Below are 23,048 nucleotides of genomic sequence, written 5' to 3'. Positions count from 1 at the left end.
GATCCTTTGGATCCACTCATATGTGTGAGGCATGCGCAAGCAACATTCATAAAATTGTCGGAGTGGATTTGAAAGTGGTAATTTACTTACTGTCACCCGCAAGTTAGACTTTCGACACCTTTTTTCTAAGAGACTTGGACAAGATCAAATGATGGCAAAATCCCATGGACTAATTCCCAAAAAGGTACCCAACTCATAAGTGTTTCTTTATGGGCCTAAATACACTCAAAAATAGATGAAACCGACACTTTAAAATCATTCAAAAAAATGCTCAACATAACACCTATTTTTTCTATAAGGATGCCATTGGGCGCAGATACTAACTTACTCATATATAAAAACAAAATAAAAATATATTTTAAAAAAAAAATACATCACATTACAACAATTGCTAAAATCAAAGACCTTAGTCCCTATCATTAACTAAGGTCAAGGCTTCACTAAGAATTTAAAATGAATAGGATTTTCTTAGGAAACTCCAATTTCTATTAGCTATGAAAATTTCCTACACACTCAAAGAAAATAAATAAATTTCCAATATAGGTTGAAATAAAATGCACACATAATCATACATTTGATAAAAAAATAATTCTTCACTACCAACATAGTCCAATACAACATCGTACTATAACTTGATTATATTTTAATGTTTATTAACGAAATCTGACATTGATTTGTAATATAAAAAGTGTAGATAAAATTTGCTCAAATAAAAAAATTAATTATTTCCAATATAACTTGAAATAAGATACACACATAATCATACATTTGATAACAATTTAATTAAAGATATGAGATTTCCACAATTCATTTCATAAAAATAAACTCGTAAACAATTTAATTCTTCACTACCAACATAGTCCAATGCAACATCATACTATGACCTGAGTATATTTTAATGTTTTTTAACCACATCTAACATTGATTTGTAATATTAAAAGTGTACACAAAATTTGTTTTTGATTAGATAAGGTGGGAAGAGGGTCCCATGCCCAAAGTTAGAATATTAAAACAGAGAAGCTCAATAACAAACAAGTTATTGCACCAACACAACCCCAACACTACCAAAATAACAAACCATGAAAAACTATGTAGACTTCATATTATTGAGGCTCATAGGAGCATCAAACTCTTTCATGACCAATTTTAGTCTTTAATTCTAGTTCTCTCAAGTAGCGCCCTCTTTGCCTCTTTTCACCTTCCATATTTGGTTCAATTTCTTTTTTCTTTGTGCCTTTTTTGTTCCATCCTAGACTTATGCCTATTGCGATACTCAACCAAATAGGTCGAGAAGTCATAGAATAAATCCATTAGGTCCTTAATGATAGCAAGAAAATGGAAAATTGAGTCCCCAAATTGAGAATCTCTATTGCCCAATAAATTTGTTTTCTCTTTCAGTCTACCTTGTTTTACCTCCATCTCATAGTCATCGTTATCCTCCTCTTCACCATGCTTAACACTCTTGTTGCTTTGTGAAGTTTAAATAAGCGGGGTGGGATCTGGTGCTATAGAAGCCAAGCTGGTTTCCAAGTCCTCCTCCTCCACAATGATAAGATACTATGATTTGGAGACGTCTTTAAGGGATAGGTCCAAAGTGAAATATTTTGTACGTAGGTCAAATACTTGGCCTTTTCTTTCCTCAACTGAGTACAATATCACTTTCAAAGTGTTAGTTATCATATATGTGTCATCATTTTAGTTTCAAATTTCTTTGTCTTGGATATTAATTACCACAATTAATGTCAATCTCCTCTTCTTACTCTCCTTCATTACCCTTTCATTTTTTAGATTTGCCTTTTCTATTTTTTCAATTTTTAATGTGTTTTTCATTTTTATCTTTACTTCTTTCCTCAGTTTCAAATTGGTATCCCAAGAGAGATTGTAATTATACATGCAGTCTACTGTTAACATTATCTTCTTTTGACACAATTTTTAGCTCTTTATCTCTAGGGCATTCCCTTTTTTATCTTTCTCGATATGGGAATTGCCCTTTTGGGAATTTTTAGGGAGATTGAATGCTTATGTGGAAGCAATTCCAAAACCACTAGAAATTCTAAGGGGTTTCTTGGTAATTTTGAGGGCTCTTGAAGCCATCTTTCACTTTGATCTCTTTGATACCAAAATTAGGCCAGATTAGAGCATAGGAGAGGTTGTATGCAAATAGATTTGGTGAAGGTAGTATGTTAAGCCTTGGTGTAGGCTAGGGATGTCCTGATATTTATGGTTTCTCTTAACCTTTCACCCCTAGCAACTAATTACAGTATCCTTTTCTATCATCTAGTAAGTTACAATAGAACTCATCCCATCCATTTTCACTTCCCTCAGGTTCTTAGAGAATGTGAACTTCTTTGAAAGAAGTAGATTGTGGCCGTTCTACATGGCCATGAATTAATTTGAAACCCCTCCAACTTCACAAATCCTTCACATGTTGTTCTTCTTCAGAAGCTCATAGGTTGATCAACTCTAATCTTTTCTCATATCGATTTCCGTAATTTTTTATACCCACAAATCTTTTGGAAAAGTTGGACTTTCTCAAAAAAGGAAGAAGCGACACGATTAGATTACTATTAACACATTTCGAGCTTTGCCATCTTTAGTAGGATTATAATCATTGGAGGAAAACTAAGCCCAATAAGGTAATAAATATTTTCAATCTTACAACTTTAATAATCTCATCCCTTTAGTCCATTCCTTTTTGTGAATTAAAAACTGATAGCATCCATGATCAGAGATTTTAAAACTTCAAATATGCTACATGCACTTTTATGCCAACTAGACATTTGGGATATTTCAATGACCATGCGAATCCACAGTCAAGATTTACATTCAACTTTAATCGTTCTTCATTTTATAACAGTTCTAATCTTATTTCAAATGAACAAAGGTAGCTATCAAAATCCAAACCAAGTGCTCCTTTCTAGAAGCATAAACCCGACAGGGTGCTACTTCTAATAAATTTGATAACTTAATAATTCACGATATAGTTGAATTTCATGTTTATAAAGTCAAAGCATCAATTAACCCACTATAATCACATGGAAATCAAAATACCTAATTAACTATCAAAATTTTTGTCCTCATCATATGCATATATTAAAATCAAACTGCTCTACAGATGCACTCCACATTTGACATATTCTAATAACAACATCATGTGTTAATACTAATAACTTTAAAAACTTATACAGCCCTAGAATTCAATCATGGTCCAATAATGCCAATATCGAAGCCACCAAAGGGTGGGCCTCACAACTAGTAGTTTCGATTCTTGATCCGAATTTAGTCATAGCCAACTACTTAAATTCATGTAATTCAAATAATTTTTTTGATATTCGTAAATATCAGATAACTTAATAATTAAAGAAAGTTTAATCAGCAAACTAAAAAACTAAATTTTAATATATATTTTATTAATTTTTAAAGGATGAAACTACTCATTCTTATTTGACAATAGGCAAGACCGAATTTATATAGACTACCTCTCCATTCCTTTTGAAAAAAGGTAAAAACATGCATCTTATAAAAAGTTCTATTTTTCTCCAAGAAATCTCTCGAATTACCTTTTCTCTATGAGTTATTTTTCCCTAAAATTCAGCTGTTCAACTCTATCCAAATAAATTATGTACCTCACAACTATCTCATGTGAATCCTCTAAATCACCATTCCAATTCCCCAATTTTAGAATCTGCATTAGGCGACTGTGATAGTTATGAAACTACTTTTTTCTACCTCCAAAAGAGCCATCATCCTCTAGCTCCCTCGGTGGGAGGTCTTTAAATTTTGATTAATGCGAATCAATCAAACTAAATGGAGTTACTTAGAGACATCACAATCCAACTTTTTACAAATATCGTGAGAGTAGCGTGAAAAGATTAAGAGTAGCGTGTGAGATATTGAGAGAGAAAGAGAGAGCCAAGAGAGAGCAGGCCAAATAAAAGAAAGGTTCATAAAGAGAGTGGGGAATGAAAAAATACTGATGAGTCATTTAGATTCATCTCGAAACATTGCAACTGCCCTATAAAGTTAAAAAGTTGAATTTTGTTTAGAAATGCTTGCATATTTGTTTTTGTAGGATGCTATCATGATGTGCAAATGTCCGTGTGAAAAACTCGTATCTAGATAATATACGTTCAAAAATTTTGGGAGAAAAGAAAATATAGGACTAATGCAAAGGTGACATAAACCAATGTCCATGAGAAATGCGGCCTGAGCACCTTGGTAAAGAAGAAGGCTTATGTAAGTACTAAAATGAGCCTACAAAAATATTAAGCGAATGGACACCAAAGTACACACAAAACGTAGGTGAAGTTGCGAATGTATGCGATTTACGACATTACAGCCTAAAAATTTAATTATTCCTTAACATCAAATAATTCAATAATTAAAAATAAGTTTTAACAAAAAAACAATTTTCCCCCTTTTGATTTCAATAAAGCATACATATACAAATTATTATTAACAATAGACAAAACCTAGTTTCTATAGCATGCTTCACCATTTCTTTTAAAATAAATACAAGCAATGATGGATCTTATAGAAATTTCTCTTTTTCTCCTATGAATCTTTCAAATTACCTCTTACCTATAAGTATTTTTCCCTTAAAATCAAGTTGTTCAATGCTATCTATATCAATTATGCACCACACAAATATGTCATGCGAGGCCTCTAGATCAGCCTTGCGAATTCCAATTTTGTAATCTACATGATACAATTGTACAACAAGTGTGAAACTAGGCTTGTTTACCTCTAACAGAGCCCCAAATTTTTTTAGCTCCATTTGTGTGCCCCATAGATTCTTGTTGTTGTGAATCAATCCAACCAATTGACTTGAACCCTAGAGAAAACATGGGAATTTTAACTATTAGTAACTATTAGCACGTTGTTTCCCATCACAAAGCCATCTCCTTTATCCTCTCCTCTTGACACATGGCATGGTTGTCAATTTGAACCTCCTTGTGTGAAAGCTACCTTCTAATCACATGGTTTCCAGGTCCACCTCTACGATATCTCCCATCTAATCCATATTGTCATTCATTAAATTCTACATGAATATGTACTCCTTTGTCAACCATGCACCTCTCATAGTCTAGGATATATCTACTCTACATCAAGATGTTCAAGATTATTCTCAAATCAATAACAATACTCTTTCATAGTGAAATTTAGTTGATAATGTTCCACCTTAATCCAAAGAATTTAGAAAGAAAATGTTGCAACACTTTATTTGTGGAAAAGTACGTAATAATTTGTGAAACCTAACAAATATCTGTCAACTATAACCTTAATATGTGCATCCATTGTGAGACACTCAAATAACATTAAGAGTTTAAAATAACATCAGATTTTTAGAAATATGTGTAACTTGTGATCACTAGATTTTGCCTAAACCCAGTATGCCATCCACTCAAATTGTTGATTGAGGAGCTCCCATAAAACTCTTATATAATTAGTAGTAATTTTAAAACTTCATTGCTAAAAACTTTATCTTTGATCATTGAATTGAATGTGAATTAAGAATAGTTGAAATATAAATACATCTGAGAGAAACACATATTTAATTGGTTCTCCACCAGTTCAATTGAAATGATATATAAGACTCTATGATTTTTCTAGCAGACCATTCACATAGTAATGAGATATCTTGCAACGGTCAAGATAGAATGCAACACCACAATCTTGAAGAATGTAAAATCCTATCAAGTCTACCTCAATATAGGTGTTCAAATGAATGGATTTGGCATGATTGTTCTTTGTGAATTTGATACTAGAAAAAATTGGTATGCTCGTATTACCACCAACTTTTATAGGTATCTGTTATTGATTTCATAGAGTCCAATTGTTCAACCCACACATTCAAACATCTGCATGCCTCATGCTAGAAAATTTATCAATGAGATGACTAGTTGCACTCGAAATAATTGTATCACATTGAGATCCAAATAAATAAAGGTGGGTTCTACCAAATTCCCCTTAAAGTGTATTCATTAGAAATATATAAATTTCATGGGCTAATGATAGAAAAAGAAACAATCAACATTGGAGATGACGGTCAGAAGGGCCTCCCATTCATTGTTGTATCAAGGGTTTGTTGCCTTGTTGATATTCACATATCCCCCTACTATTACATACCAACATACACATGAGGCACAATGCATATGTAGTAATCAAAAAATGAGAATAGAACTGATTACATACAATGTGGATTCGAAATAATTAACTTTTCATTCCAAGTATACCAAATTTCTCTTGCTTGCATGCAATATCAATTGGAAATAATTGAATATTTCATTGCAAGTGTTACCAAAGAGCTCCTACTCTTTAATGCAAAACATGGTTGGTAATTTGTGTTGTAATCAGTTATACTCAACTGTTAAAATAAGAATTTGTTTTTTTCCAAAGATCTCCAATTAAATTCTAGCAATCTACTTCACATAAAAAATTTTGCATTCACAGATTCGATCATTTGAGCCAAATTCAAAAATAGATTAGAAATTATGATTTGTCTTTCTTTGTTAATCTATCACTGTACAACTACACATTTCTTTATTTACAAGTTTCAATTTGTGAAGGGTAAGGTTCACAGATTACATCTTCGTTGTGGTATTAGAATATGCCATTTCCAATCATGTGCAAATTGTTAAAGTTTCATTCTAACTACCAATCTCTATATCTAGGTTGCAAACACCACAATTTACAACATATCATTTACTTTTAACCATTGTTCATGTAACCGCTAAGCATGTCGGGACTGCTATGTGCGATTAATAAAATTTTAGAAAATTGATATTAGACCAGACTTAAACCAAATCCTAAAAAAGTGAATTTGTTCTGTACGTATCAAATAAAAAGTACAGGCATAAAGCTTCATGGTGACATTAACTGCAATATATTTCTTCCCCAAAATATATTTTAAAAATAATATATAATTAACTCCCTTTTTTTTTTTTTTTTCCTACTTTACATATCTTATTGAAAGTGACATACCTGGTAGATACACATTCGTTGCAATTCGCAGGTCCTCTAAAAATAGGACTCCAAAATCTTGTCACATTAGAAAGGTTGAAGTGGCTGTACTGAAATAATGCTTCTCATATCTACTTTCATCTGAATTTTCTCAGTTGGCTTTGCAAAAATTGAGCCAAGTCTTAGGAATTTGATAAGTCTAGCATGGGAGATGCTTGCATACTTGTGAGCTGCAAACAATTAGGAAAATGAATGTGTGAGCCTCATTTGCCAAAACTGGGAAATTATGGCTATACTCCTTTTATTTGATTATGTAAATTGGTAACAAAGATTCTCAAAATGAACAGATATTAATTCATGCATCAATGCCATTTAGATTCATTCTCATGATTTAGAAAAAATCTCAATCCCTCGCAACAAAAGGAAAAGGAACCTAAGTTCCTAGCTCTTCCTTAAAGATAACAACTAGGCCTTTTCTTATTCCTAATGTCATTGGCATTGGTTAATGTTATGATCTTGTTTCCTCCATTTTGATATTTAACTTAATTTACGGGATGGTATAATTCAACATGCCACGGAAACCAATATTTATTTAAGTACAAAATATTGCATATTACGTTGATATAAATGTGGTACTACTGAAGCCAACATTGATATGAAGGAATTTTTTTTTGGTTCTATCTTCATATTTCACTTCTCTTGAAATTGTGTACATTCTCTCATAAATACCAACAATGCTATCCTCACACCCTTTTATGTTCCATACAATAATGTGATTCCTCTAAATCCACAAGACCAATAGTGCCACAAAGAGTATAATGATTCTTGTGGCTCATGTAACTATTTGGTGGTCCTTGAGGTGTTATTTACCTTCTGAATGGGCTTCGGGCAGTTCCCTCTGTGTATCGGTCTTGAAACACATGATGTTTTTGGTCTGCTTGTTTGGTTTCTTGCGAGTTGGGATGTTTTGGAGTGCTGTTTTTTTCGGGTCCGTGGGATTCTCTATGGAAGGTTCCCTTCTATTGAGGGGGAGATGGATGTAGTTGGAGTTGACTTGTCTCCTATTGAGGTGGAGTATGATGTTTCTGGTGTTTCCTGGAAGTGTCGTTGGGGTGTTGATGGGGCCCCTCTTCTTGGCTGTAAGGATGTTGATGCCGATCTTCTTGCTGACTCTTGTGTGTCTCCTATAGAGGTGGAGAGTTGGTTGTTGGGCAAGTTTCTCTCAGTATGGTATATTTTAAAGCATATGGTTTTTGGAGCCATGATAAAACCCACGATGGTTGAGGGAGCTCAGAAAAACCCCATGTTTTTTGCTTCTTGTAGGGACAGGTTGGATGCTAGCAGTTTTCAAGGGCCAAGTTTGGCCAATGTTGGTTTTTGGTTAGCATTGGTCTTTGTGGCTTTATGTGGTCCTACGAATCTATTACAAGTTGAGGGAGCCTAGGAAAACGCTTCTAGTTGGCCGAGGGTGCTAGAAAAACCCTCGTTCTCTGTTTTTTGAGATGTTTTGTTTGTTGTTTTCGAGCTTATGGTTGTGCCATCCTGTTTTGTGATGTTCATATTTTGATTGGTGGATGCCCGTAAGTCCAGAAGGTTTCAGGTCCTTTTTAAAACCTGTTGTCCACTATCAGGTAGTCTGGTCCATTTCTTAATGCAAACCCTCTGTTTGTAAAGGGGTTTGGGGCTCCTTCAAAACTTGTTTTATCCTAATAAAAAAATGCTGAAAAGGTGAGGTGCTTAGTCCATTATCATCTCAGAAGTTTTACAAGACAAATGCTTAATGACCTTTCAAATACATTTTGGACCTTTTCTAGAACGCTCACAATTCACTAGCTTGCATTATAAGGAAGGCTCGCTTAATCCACATGCTTGACTATTGCAACAATCATCTTCTACTTGTCACCAATATGAGAATAGATGTTTCAATGAAATTATTTATTTGGACATGACCTGAACGGGTATATGTATAATTACAAGTGCGTGATTAAGTTGCATCTAGAGGAATTAAAACACATCTAACACACAATAACTAAAGTAATATCAATCTAAGATCTCTCCAGACTGTTCATCTTTTTGTCTTGTATGGGGCTCATCTAGTTGTAGAGAAAATTATTTACACATCCCCATCTTCTGTAGATCAAGTTCATATGTAGGCGAACCAATCAAGCATGATGAAGATTTCGAATATTGGTCTTAATAATAGCAACTTTATATGTTTTCATTCATTATCCTTGTTTATCTTCATTTCCTCTACTATTATAAAGTGCTTGTCAAATCATATTGTTTGGAGTATGCGAAATATATTATGTAGCCAAGGATATGATATTATAATGTATATTATTCAATGCATATGCCAACATGTGGTACACATACCTTAAATTAGTTATAATTGGTCATAAGCTATATTAGATAATTAGGAGGCCTAGATGAATTTAGTGGTTTACACCTCAGTTATATTGCTAGGAGTTCTAGATATAGGACACGATTGTCATTGCAAAGACATGTGTTGAATACGACATTGCATTTGGAGTCTCTTGGAGATATAGTATGTAGCGAATTCTTCCATAAGGAATATTATAAACTGTTATCGGACCTCAAGGCATTATTCTATTTTTGTATATCAATTAAGAAGGTCAACATGTGAAGCTCATATCTCTCTCGATTTGACAAAAGAAAATTATAATTCATAGAGGCTTTCAATCAAGAACTTGTCCAGTCTATTACAATATTGATTTTTAGCATATTTGAGGTAGCTATTGTGAACTTAGGGGTTCCACTAAATTCACTCTTAGTGTTGCAAAACAGTGATTGTTGTTTTTATTTATTCTAGGTGGTTAAACAAGGGCACATTGATCCACCAAAAGTCTAGATTTGAATTCATTTTGAGTAACTCATTACAATTTTAGGGGTTTTCATAAATTTTCTCCTCAGTCAGTTAGCACATGATTTTCTTATATTTTTATATTTTTCGAAAGGTTGTAAAAATTTATCACTAGTTTATATTTTTGGATTTGAGGGTGAAAAAATTATGAAATGATTGACTCAAATTTGTGTCAACAATATGGATAGAGCATGTTCTATTGAAATGTATTTCCTTAAAACCCTATTTTTAATGGGGATTCCTGATTTTAGTGCAAGTGGAGATATATTAGAATGATGGAACCAATATAAAAGATCTTACGATGCAAATTATGGAACCGGGATGTGATCTAGATAGATCGTCAAGCTAAAACCAAAGGAATGATCACCTATGGATGACTCGGTGATAGGAAATGACATCATATTTGTAAAGACTTGCAACAATAGATTATTGACCTGAATTAGTTGTATTGTATTGACCTAAAACCTCTTCAATGACAAATTTGTGAGCCAAATAAATCTATTGGTTATCTAGAGTTCTATATCATTTAATGTAAATTGTCTCTTTTACATTTTTTAAATTTGGATATCTAAGGTCACATATGGCTCAACTCGATGCAACATGTCCACTATTGTTTTGTCCTTTCCTTTGAAGATCTACCTCAATTCTAGAATTTGCAATCACTCTCTTTTATTTGGATGCATGTTATTAAGACCACTTACTCAAATAATGAACAATAACTCAAGTTCTCGCAAAACATAAAAAATATCGGAGATATTGCTCACCATTGGGTCATGCATTTTGTCTACATTTTCCAATATTTTGGATTTTCCCAACTTGAATCTTGTACATAAATAACCAAAGCCACATTATTCTATTTTGGTGTAGCATTAACCACAATGACCTTGAGAGAGAACCCTAGGTTTAGTGAATGTCATGAATTATTTGTGCTAGTGTTTAAATCTATTTAGATTCCCGAACCACCACTATTTGCAGGACTCATATGATTGACGTGCGAATCTTTCATAGAGAGACGAGAAACCCGGTGAATAAATAGATTCCTCGTGGAACATGATCAAGTAATTACTTATACCTCATTGACTCCCTATTTGTGTAGGCAAGGGATCACATATGTGGCATTAGACATGCTAAAGAAAAGATCATAAGCACAATCTATCAGAGCAATGTGTCATCTTACAATAGCCTTATTTGTTATCTATGTGAACAATGTAGAATGGGCTTGATAATTAATATATTGATCGATACAGTTGGAGATGGATGCAAGCGCAATGAAACTTCTCATATTACTAGATTATTTGAGGTATAGACATCCAAGGCATGACGGAAGAGGCTTTTAAGCTTCACAATGAACTGATCGCTAGAGGGGCTATATATGAAGCTTTATTCATTTGAACCCCTAAAAATACATAGGAAAAATAGAAGATTATAAAATTGACATATCTCACCGATAATGTATCAGTTATATCTATTATCTTATTCTTCATTACAGTGTAATTGACAACTTCTCAATATGACGACACTTTTATCTTCCTCATATCAATTAGCAAATGGCTTCAATATGAAAATATCCTCCACCTTCACATATTTCTCAAACTTACACCTGCATATCCATGGATCCAAGGAGCTCCTTTATGCACCTCTTAGGCTTGCAACAATAATATTTTTCCAGCATGAAACATACATGGCCTACGACAACAATATTTTCCTATCCTATTGTGCTTATTCACATATGCAGATTTGCATTTGCTTTGATAGGAAACCTATGGTTAAATTATTGGTTATCATATTTGATGATCTATAGAAATGCTTATACAAGGAGGAAATGGTTTGAGGAATTTTTTTTGTAACCGAACTGATAGTTTATGATTGAACAAGGTAATATATTGCTAAATTTTTCAACTAATCATATTTTTAATATTACATACAAAGTTTTTAAAATCAACATGAGCATTATCCTTTTTCCCTTTAGTATTTAGATCTTCATACATAACATCCACATTGACATATTTATTATAACGTAGGAATGAATTAGGGGAGATTTAGAAAAGCTTATTTTGGGAAGCCATAAATTAATTACCCTCATAATTAACACCATGTAAATGAATTGTGTTATTATCAATAATCTATCTTCACTGTCTTAGATTTTCCATGTCATTCCAACTTATTAGAAATGTTTAATACAAGAGGCCCCTCAATCATAACCCTTATGTAGGTAGATTGATGTAAGAATAGGTGTAATATGTGTCAAGGTTATCATATTATCCCCAATCAAATATTGCGATATTGGATGCAATGGATATTCTAGTTCTATGGATTTTCTTGGAATTTAGACATAATGAAACCGTATTGCATTCCATCGAAGGTATACTATATTTATTAGAGCAATCATTCTTATCTTGAGGAGAGTCCCTAACCTTCTGGAATGACTTCTTTGATGGGGAGTCTTGAAGCATTGGATGATTGTGAGGGTGATTTGAAGAACAACTACTAATTATATTTCCCAATAACTATTTCCTACTTCCAAACCATTCACCTTTTATGTCAGAGCTAAAATGAGGTTAAGACTATGTTAAAGAACACCCTTGACAGATTGGCATGCAAGAATTATAGTGTTACTCATTCTATCCAAGTCAAGCACTTTGTTTGTTGTTGTTCCTGCAATATTTATGTTAAAGAATATATTGTTAACATGTTGCAAATGAATGTATACCTAATACAAGGATGCTCTTGTATAAAATATTCATAAATGCCTTCAGATGCTTCAAATTAATCCTTCATCTTTGGAATATGCGGAGGATATAGTCATGTTCAAAACAGATGCTATGAATAGCAGAAGAGGACGGCAATAACTCTAGAAAGATTGTTTTATTGAACGGCAAGGAAAAAGAATTTGGGAAAGACTTGGTCCCCTCTTGATTGTTTTGTTTGATAGAACACAGCAAATTCTTATGCGAATTTCTTCTGAATGTAATCCACAACTTCCTGTGTGATGCGGAAGGCCTTGGCCAATACGGAATCTGGGAGAGGAGGATCCGCTGCAAACAGAGAGTTGGCGATTGTCTGAACTCCCGGAAGCTGGCTGCTCAATGCAGATATGGCCACCGCGTTTTCATGCCCCACATTCTGCTGGAAATGCACAAGTGCCTTTGGAAACACAAACACATCTCCCTTCTCCAACGTTTTGCTGAAAAACTTGTTGTTGGTGTCAATGAAACCCACAAGAAGCTGGCCTTCCAGTAAAACAAGAACTTCGGTGGCTCTTGGGTGTGTGTGAGGAGGATTTATTCCACCCACTGCGTAGTCGATGCGGACCAACGATATTCCCAACGTATTGAGGCCTGGTATCTGTTTAACGTTCGCCATCGTTACGTTGGAGCCCACATCATTGTCGGTGTTCCCTGCCTGCCCAAGTCCCCGGAAGAAGAAGTCGTCTGCTGAAACTTGCATTGGGTCTTTGCAAACGAACCCGTTCACCAAAACTGTTTAAAGCAAAATCAAATCAATCTATTACTAACTCGACTCGTCTAATAAGCAAATCATTACCATTGTTTATGTATAAAGTTTTTTACTCACCTTTGCTTTCCTCATCTGCAACGCAGAAATCTTGCAAGGGATCGGAATCCCCTGCCATGACCCTGTCGCTGTAACAACATATCAACAGAAAAAGTCCCAGTGTGAAGTAAATCATTCGGTTAGCCATTATAATAGAAACGCAGATAGTACAAGAGCTCAGAAGGATATGAATGTGTGTTACAAGCCCATTACAAGCTTTATATAGCCCAAACCTTATGACTAATTCATCTTCACTCCGTATATTAAATCACCAATCCTTGTAATATTATAATAATATACTTCCAGAGTTGTTGCTCTTTTCGATACGTCAGAGTAAGTCTTGCTGCAGCATATGGCTATCTCACCTGCTACCGCAGATGTATTCTCACCATTCTTTCATTATCGTTGAAATTTTCTATCTTCTGCTTCATATGCTTATCTGAAGATCAGCTTACCTCCTGCCTTAGACGTATTCTTCCTCATATTCTCGCCACCGCCATTAATTTAGTAATGTGGAAACGATTAGACTTTATTGGAGCGATGGCCTTCTTCAAAGGAACTAATATATACATTTTTCTCAGCCGTCTCAGAATTGGTAAAAGAGGAAATTTTCTTGGATGTTGACACAAACACCGTCCATGCATGCTTTATATTGCGTCTTTCTTGAAAACCTTTTTACGCTCGGGTAGGATAATCTCAGTTTTATTATAAAAATATATGTGTTATATTCGTGAGCCTTTGAAACAAAGAATAGTTCTAAATTATCATTAATATTTTTGGTTTATAATATTAAGGATTCATGTTAATTATAGAGTTTGGTTGCGAGAATTTAAATAAATAAATAAGAGAATGGGTTGTTTTGTGATTGAAAGGATGAACTTGGTGTACAAGGCAAATTCATCGTGGCATGTGCATGTATATGTTACATACTCAACGTCATAGGACTCATGCTAGATGAGGTGAGAAAAGGAATAAGACGAGTGGGTGTTATGACACTCATTTCGCACAACGTAAAACAAGAATGATAAGGTGATCGAGATTTGGAACCCTTATGCAACATGTCTCAAGGGAGGAACTCCTGAAGGCAACATTCCCTCTAATTCCTAATTGGTAGTGAACCGGTCGGGCCTCTATGGCGTGACCTAACACCTATAGCTAAGTAAACCCTAACTAAGCTAAATTATATATAAATTTAACAAATTTTAACTAATTACCAATGATATATAAAGAGATTAAATGCGGCAAACGAATAAATGATAATTTTCTATTAAATATTTTTAATAAGTAAATATACTGTTTGTTTTAACTAAATATTAGCCACAACGATAGTTTATTCTTCTGAAGAGTCCAACTCAACTAAATTAAAATGAAATAAAGAGTGAATTTTCTCAATCTTAAGCTAATATTTTACTTTCTTTTAAAACCAAATTTTTGAAATAAAAGTATACTACACTTTGATTTCAGATTTAATTTAATTAATTACCATTCACTATCAATTAGATAAATTAAATTATTTCACTTGACTAATTAATTTGAGAGGCCACATCACATTTAAACGATTACAAGACATGTTAAATCCTAAAACCTAGCACACCAACTCCACCTAAGGGTTTTCATTTCCTAAAGTTATATTAAATTAAATTCTCTTAAAAGAATTAATTATCATGCTAAATCCGCTTAATGGGCCTTAACCGTTATGGTAACACTAGAAACCCAAACTCAAGTTTGTTGTGTGTGTGTGTTTACAAAGGTAAATATACTTTGTATAAAATATATATTTTTAAATAGGTGAACATACACATCTAATTACAAATAACTATTTTTAATTTTAAACCAAAGTTTAAGTAGAGCAAGTTTTTTTATTTTGTAGGATAACAAAGAGAACAATATTTGCGTGATAAACATCCCCTTCACTTTATTAACTAAAAATATTAAGAAAAGTGCATGAAAATTTCACACTCTTAAAGCTAATTTAATCCACTATTACTAATAACTTTAATTTGTTCATTAAGTATCAATAACTTTTAAATGTATGAAATGCAAATTATCACAAGCGCTAAGTTATTTCTTAAACAAACTCAGCCCTTAAACAATATGTATATTTTTTAGAAAAGTAAAATATAATCGCTTCTAAACACAACAACATCATCATTTATCAACTTGATATACACAACATTACAAGGGGCCCATTTGATAAAATTTTTAACAACTTACTCCAACCCATTTAAAAAATGTAATAAAAATTCTAACCCAAACGTGAGAATGAATATTTTCATTCCAATGTCAAGGTAGCACCCCATTTGATTCCACAAAAAATCTTACAAAACACAATTTTTAAACAAGCAAATGGAGAGCTCACCTTCCAACATTTGGGCTTTCTCACAACCAACCCCCAAGCTAAGAGGCCCATGAGAAACTTGATTTCCCAATATAAATACTCCACGCAGATGTAAAATCCATTAAGGGAGTCCAACACCATATAATTCACATCCCTTCTAAATTATATCGAACCATTTTTCCACAGATTTTCCAAAAGAATCAAGGATACTCATACCCACGAAATCTCCTTCTCAACGAGAAAAAATCGTTCCCTTGGAGGTTCCACATATCCCTCACCCTACACATGAGTTTCTCTGATCAACTTGGGAGAGCCTAAACCCTCACACACGTGTCATATACATAAGAAAAGACATAGAAAGATGAAATTTAAAAATCAAATCAAAAGCCTCCACTAACATATTTACAACAAAATGGAATATAGCATTCTAAAGATTGAATCATATCAAAATATTTCCTTAATAGATGAGGAGGGTTTGATAGAAATTTCTCAAAGACTCTTTTGAGTCCTTCCACAAAGCCTCCCAAACAATCCCAAAAAGAAAGATGCAAAAAATAAAATAATAAGCCATACAAAGACTCTTAGAATGGTATATACAATATGTGTCATATGACCTCCCCTCCCCTGGTCAGGAGGTACCACATTGATCTCATTCACCTCCTCTAACCCCTTCTCACCAAAACCTAAGGGTATGTGGATATCACAAATGCTCCTACGTGTGAGAGCATTGGGATGAGAGGAATAATATTTTATACTCTTCCCCAATAGGATCCTTTGGATCCACTCATATGTGTGAGGCATGCGGAAGCACCATTCATAAAATTGTTGGAGTGGATTTGAAAGTGGTAATTTACTTACTGTCACCCGCAAGTTAGACTTTCGACACCTTTTTTCTAAGAGACTTGGACAAGATCAAATGATGGCAAAATCCCATGGACTAATTCCCAAAAAGGTACCCAACTCATAAGTGTTTCTTTATGGGCCTAAATACACTCAAAAATAGATGAAACTGACACATTAAAATCATTCAAAAAAATGCTCAACATAACACCTATTTTTTCTATAAGGATGCCACTGGGCGCAGATACTAACTTACTCATATATAAAAACAAAATAAAAATATATTTTAAAAAAAAAATACATCACATTACAACAATTGCTAAAATCAAAGACCTTAGTCCCTATCATTAACTAAGGTCAAGGCTTCACTAAGAATTTAAAATGAATAGGATTTTCTTAGGAAACTCCAATTTCTATTAGCTATGAAAATTTCCTACACACTCAAAGAAAATAAATAAATTTCCAATATAGGTTGAAATAAAATGCACACATAATCATACATTTGATAAAAAAATAATTCTTCACTACCAACATAGTCCAATACAACATCGTACTATAACTTGATTATATTTTAATGTTTATTAACGAAATCTGACATTGATTTGTAATATAAAAAGTGTAGATAAAATTTGTTTTTGATTGGATAAGGTGGGAAGAGGGTCCCACAACCAAAGTTAGAATACTAGAATAAAGAAGTTCAATAACAAACAAGTTACTGCGCCGACACAACCGCAAAACTACCAAAATAACAAACCACGAAAAAATATTTAGACTTCATATTATGGAGGCTCATAAGAGCATTTGACTCTTTCATGACCAATTTTTGTCTTTAATTATAGCTCTCTCAAGCAGTACCCTCGTTGCTTCTTTTCACCTTCCATATTTAGTTTGATTTCTTTTTTCTTTTTGCCTTTTTTGTTCCATCCTTGACTTATGCCTATTGCGATAGTCAGTCAAAAAGATCGAGAAGTCATAGAAAAAATCCATTAGGTCCTTAATGATAGTAAGAAAATGAAAAAAATGAGTCCCCAAATTGAGAAACTCTATCGCCTAATAAATTTATTTTCTCTTTCAGTCTACCTTGTTTTACCTCCATCTCCTAAGTGTTTCAGTATGGGTCTATGTACACTTATAAATAGATGAAACAAACACTTGAAAGTCATTCAAAAACCTACTCAGTGTGAAATCTATCTTTCCATAAGGATGCCGCTGGACGCAAATGCTAACTTACTCAAATATCAAAATAAAATAAAACTATATTTAAAACACAAAATACATCACATTACAACAATTACTAAAATCAAAGACCTTAGTCCCTATCATTAACTAAGGTCAAGGCTTCACTAGGAATTGAAAATGACTAGGATTCTCTTAGGGAGCTCCAATTTATATTAGCTATGAAAATTTCCTACACGCTCAAATAAAAAAAAAAATTATTTCCAATATAAATTGAAATAAGATACACACATAATCATACATTTGATAACAATTTAATTAAAGATATGAGATTTCCATAATTCATTTGATAAAAATAAACTCGTAAACAATTTAATTCTTCACTACCAACATAGTCCAATGCAACATCATACTATGACCTGACTATATTTTAATGTTTTTTAACCACATCTAACATTGATTTGTAATATTAAAAGTGTACACAAAATTTGTTTTTGATTAGATAAGGTGGGAAGAGGGTCCCATGCCCAAAGTTAGAATATTAAAACAGAGAAGCTCAATAACAAACAAGTTATTGCACCAACACAACCCCAACACTACCAAAATAACAAACCACGAAAAACTATGTAGACTTCATATTATGGAGGCTCATAAGAGCATCAAACTGTTTCATGACCAATTTTAGTCTTGAATTCTAGTTCTCTCAAGTAGCACCCTCTTTGCCTCTTTTCACCTTCCAGATTTGGTTCAATTTCTTTTTTCTTTGTGCCTTTTTTGTTCCATCCTAGACTTATGCCTATTGTGATACTCAGCCAAATAGGTCGAGAAGTCATAGAATAAATCCATTAGGTCCTTAATGATAGCAAGAAAATGGAAAATTGAGTCCCCAAATTGAGAATCTCTATTGCCCAATAAATTTGTTTTCTCTTTCAGTCTACCTTGTTTTACCTCCATCTCATAGTCATCGTTATCCTCCTCTTCACCATGCTTAACACTCTTGTTTCTTTGTGAAGTTTAAATAAGCGGGGTGGGATCTAGTGCTATGGAAGCCAAGCTGATTTCCAAGTCCTCCTCCTCCACGATGATAAGATACTATGATTTGGAGACGTCTTTAAGGGATAGGTCAAAAGTGAAATATTTTGTAGGTAGGTAAAATACTTGACCTTTTCTTTCCTCAACTGAGTACAATATCACTTTCAAAGTGTTAGTTATCATATATGTGTCATCGTTTTAGTTTCAAATTTCTTTGTCTTGGATATTAATTACCACAATTAATGTCAATCTCCTCTTCTTACTCTCCTTCATTACCCTTTCATTTTTTAGATTTGCCTTTTCTATTTTTTCGATTTTTAACGTGTTTTTCATTTTTATCTTTACTTCTTTCCTCAGTTTCAAATTGGTATCCCAAGAGAGATTGTAATTCTACATGCAGTCTACTGTTAACATTATCTTCTTTTGACACAATTTTTAGCTCTTTATCTCTAGGGCATTCCCTTTTTTATCTTTCTCGATATGGGAATTGCCCTTTTGGGAATTTTTAGGGAGATTGAATGCTTATGTGGAAGCAATTCCAAAACCACTAGAAATTCTAAGGGGTTTCTTGGTAATTTTGAGGGCTCTTGAAGCCATCTTTCACTTTGATCTCTTTGATACCAAAATTAGGCCAGATTAGAGCATAGGAGAGGTTGTATGCAAATAGATTTGGTGAAGGTAGTATATTAATCCTTGATGTAGGCTAGGGATGTCCTGATATTTATGGTTTCTCTTAACCTTTCACCCCTAGCAACTGATTACAGTATCCTTTTCTATCATCTTGTAAGTTACAATAGAACTCATCCCATCCATTTTCACTTCCCTCAGGTTCTTAGAGAATGTGAACTTCTTTGAAAGAAGTAGATTGTGGCCGTTCTACATGGCCATGAATTAATTTGAAACCCCTCCAACTTCACAAATCCTTCGCATGTTGTTCTTCTTCAGAAGCTCATAGGTTGATCAACTCTAATCTTTTCTCATATCGATTTCCATAATTTTTTATACCCACAAATCTTTTGGAAAAGTTGGACTTTTTCAAAAAAGGAAGAAGCGACACGATTAGATTACTATTAACATATTTCGAGCTTTGCCATCTTTAGTAGGATTATAATCATTGGAGGAAAACTAAGCCCAATAAGGTAATAAATATTTTCAATCTTACAACTTTAATAATCTCATCCCTTTAGTCCATTCCTTTTTGTGAATTAAAAAGTGATAGCATCCATGATTAGAGATTTTAAAACTTCAAATATGCTACATGCACTTTTATGCCAACTAGACATTTGGGATATTTCAATGACCATGCGAATCCACAGTCAAGATTTACATTCAACTTTAATCATTCTTCATTTTACAATAGTTCTAATCTTATTTCAAATGAACAAAGGTTGCTATCAAAATCCAAACCAAGTGCTCCTTTCTAGAAGCATAAACCCGATAGGGTGCTACTTCTAATAAATTTGATAATTTAATAATTCATGATATAGTTGAATTTCATGTTTATAAAGTCAAAGCATCAATTAACCCACTATAATCACATGGAAATCAAAATACCTAATTAACTATCAAAAATTTTGTCCTCATCATATGCATATATTAAAATCAAACTGCTCTACAGATGCACTCCACATTTGACATATTCTAATAACATCATGTGTTAATACTAATAACTTCAAAAACTTATACAGCCCTAGAATTCAATCATGGTCCAATAATGCCAATATCGAAGCCACCAAAGGGTGGGCCTCACAACTAGTAGTTTCGATTCTTGATCCGAATTTAGTCATAGCCGACTACTTAAATTCATGTAATTCAAATATTTTTTTTGATATTTGTAAATATCAGATAACTTAATAATTAAAGAAAGTTTAATCAGCAAACTAAAAAACTAAATTTTAATATATGTTTTATTAATTTTTAAAGGATGAAACTACTCATTCTTATTTGACAATAGGCAAGACCGAATTTATATAGACTACCTCTCCATTCCTTTTGGAAAAAGGTAAAAACATGCATCTTATAAAAAGTTCTATTTTTCTCCAAGAAATCTCTCAAATTACCTTTTCTCTATGAGTTATTTTTCCCTAAAATTCGGTTGTTCAACTCTATCCAAATAAATTATGTACCTCACAACTATCTCATGTGAATCCTCTAAATCACCATTTGAATTCCCCAATTTTAGAATCTGCATTAGGCGATTGTGATAGTTATGAAACTACTTTTTTCTACCTCCAAAAGAGCCATCATCCTCTAGCTCCCTCGGTGGGAGGTCTTTAAATTTTGATTAATGCGAATCAATCAAACTAAATGGAGTTACTTAGAGACATCACAATCCAACTTTTTTTAAATATCGTGAGAGTAGCGTGAAAAGATTAAGAGTAGCGTGTGAGATATTGAGAGAGAAAGAGAGAGCCAAGAGAGAGCGGGCCAAATAAAAGAAAGGTTCATAAAGAGAGTGGGGAATGAAAAAATACTGATGAGTCATTTAGATTCATCTCGAAACATTGCAACTGCCCTATAAAGCTAAAAAGTTGAATTTTGTTTAGAAATGCTTGCATATTTTTTTTTGTAGGATGCTATCATGATGTGCAAATGTCCGTGTGAAAAACTCGTATCTAGATAATATACGTTCAAAAATTTTGGGAGAAAAGAAAATATAGGACTAATGCAAAGGTGACATAAACCAATGTCCATGAGAAATGCGGCCTGAGCACCTTGGTAAAGAAGAAGGCTTATGTAAGTACTAAAATGAGCCTAAAAAAATATTAAGTGAATGGACACCAAAGTACACACAAAACGTAGGTGAAGTTGCGAATGTATGTGATTTACGACATTACAGCCTAAAAATTTAATTATTCCTTAACATCAAATAATTCAATAATTAAAAATAAGTTTTAACAAAAAAACAATTTTCCCCCTTTTGATTTCAATAAAGCATACATATACAAATTATTATTAACAATAGACAAAACCTAGTTTCTATAGCATGCTTCACCATTTCTTTTAAAATAAATACAAGCAATGATGGATCTTATAGAAATTTCTCTTTTTCTCCTATGAATCTTTCAAATTACCTCTTACCTATAAGTATTTTTCCCTTAAAATCAAGTTGTTCAATGCTATCTATATCAATTATGCACCACACAAATATGTCATGCGAGGCCTCTAGATCAGCCTTGCGAATTCCAATTTTGTAATCTACATGATACAATTGTACAACAAGTGTGAAACTAGGCTTGTTTACCTCTAACAGAGCCCCAAATTTTTTTAGCTCCATTTGTGTGCCCCATAGGTTCTTGTTGTTGTGAATCAATCCAACCAATTGACTTGAACCCTAGAGAAAACATGGGAATTTTAACTATTAGTAACTATTAGCACGTTGTTTCCCATCCCAAAGCCATCTCCTTTATCCTCTCCTACTTTACATATCTTATTGAAAGTGACATACCTGGTAGATCAACATTCGTTGCAATTCGCAAGTCCTCTAAAAATAGGACTCCAAAATCTTGTCACATTAGAAAGGTTGAAGTGGTTGTACTGAAATAATGCTTCTCATATCTACTTTCATCTGAATTTTCTCAGTTGGCTTTGCAAAAATTGAGCCAAGTCTTAGGAATTTGATAAGTCTAGCATGGGAGATGCTTGCATACTTGTGAGCTGCAAACAATTAGGAAAATGAATGTGTGAGCCTCATTTGCCAAAACAAGGAAATTATGGCTATACTCCTTTTATTTGATTATGTAAATTGGTAACAAAGATTCTCAAAATGAACAGATATTAATTCATGCATCAATGCCAATTTTAATTCATGCATCCATACAATAATGTGATTCCTCTAAATCCACAAGACCAATAGTGCCACAAAGAGTATAATGATTCTTGTGGCTCATGTAACTATTTTGTGGTCCTTGAGGTGTTATTTACCTTCCGAATGGGCTTCGGGCAGTTCCCTCTGTGTATCGGTCTTGAAACACATGATGTTTTTGGTCTGCTTGTTTGGTTTCTTGCGAGTTGGGCTGTTTTGGAGTGCTGTTTTTTTCGGGTCCGTAGGATTCTCTATGGAAGGTTCCCTTCTATTGAGGGGGAGATGGATGTCGTTGGAGTTGACTTGTCTCCTTTTGAGGTGGAGTATGATGTTTCTGGTGTTTCCTGGAAGTGTCATTGGGGTGTTGATGGGGCCCCTCTTCTTGGCTGTAAGGATGTTGATGCCGATTTTCTTGCTGACTCTTGTGTGTCTCCTATAGAGGTGGAGAGTTGGTTGTTGGG

At 33.5% G+C, this 23,048-nt stretch overlaps 1 protein-coding gene across 1 annotated transcript; it reads right to left on the bottom strand.

Moving 5' to 3' along the window:
• Positions 1–12,790: 12,790 nt before the first annotated feature.
• Positions 12,791–13,475, bottom strand: LOC131865855 (putative germin-like protein 2-3). The gene is made up of 2 exons (XM_059215405.1): positions 13,418–13,475; positions 12,791–13,323 (listed from the first exon to the last, which is right to left on the bottom strand). The coding sequence occupies exons 1-2, from the start codon at positions 13,473–13,475 to the stop codon at positions 12,791–12,793; spliced, it is 591 nt and encodes a 196-aa protein (XP_059071388.1).
• Between the last annotated feature and the right edge of the window lie 9,573 nt (positions 13,476–23,048).

This window comes from Cryptomeria japonica, unplaced genomic scaffold (assembly GCF_030272615.1).
Source record: "Cryptomeria japonica unplaced genomic scaffold, Sugi_1.0 HiC_scaffold_123, whole genome shotgun sequence".
Lineage (NCBI taxonomy): Eukaryota > Viridiplantae > Streptophyta > Pinopsida > Cupressales > Cupressaceae > Cryptomeria > Cryptomeria japonica.
This window is presented reverse-complemented; position numbering and strand designations above follow the sequence as displayed.

Excerpts from the sequence above, each read along its gene's own strand:
- LOC131865855 (XM_059215405.1), bottom strand. The coding sequence starts at position 13,475 with ATGGCAGGGGATTCCGATCCCTTGCAAGATTTCTGCGTTGCAGATGAG. Across the intron at positions 13,324-13,417 it reads TGCAGATGAGGAAAGCAAAG|TTTTGGTGAACGGGTTCGTT; the intron begins GTGAGTAAAAAA and ends TGCTTTAAACAG.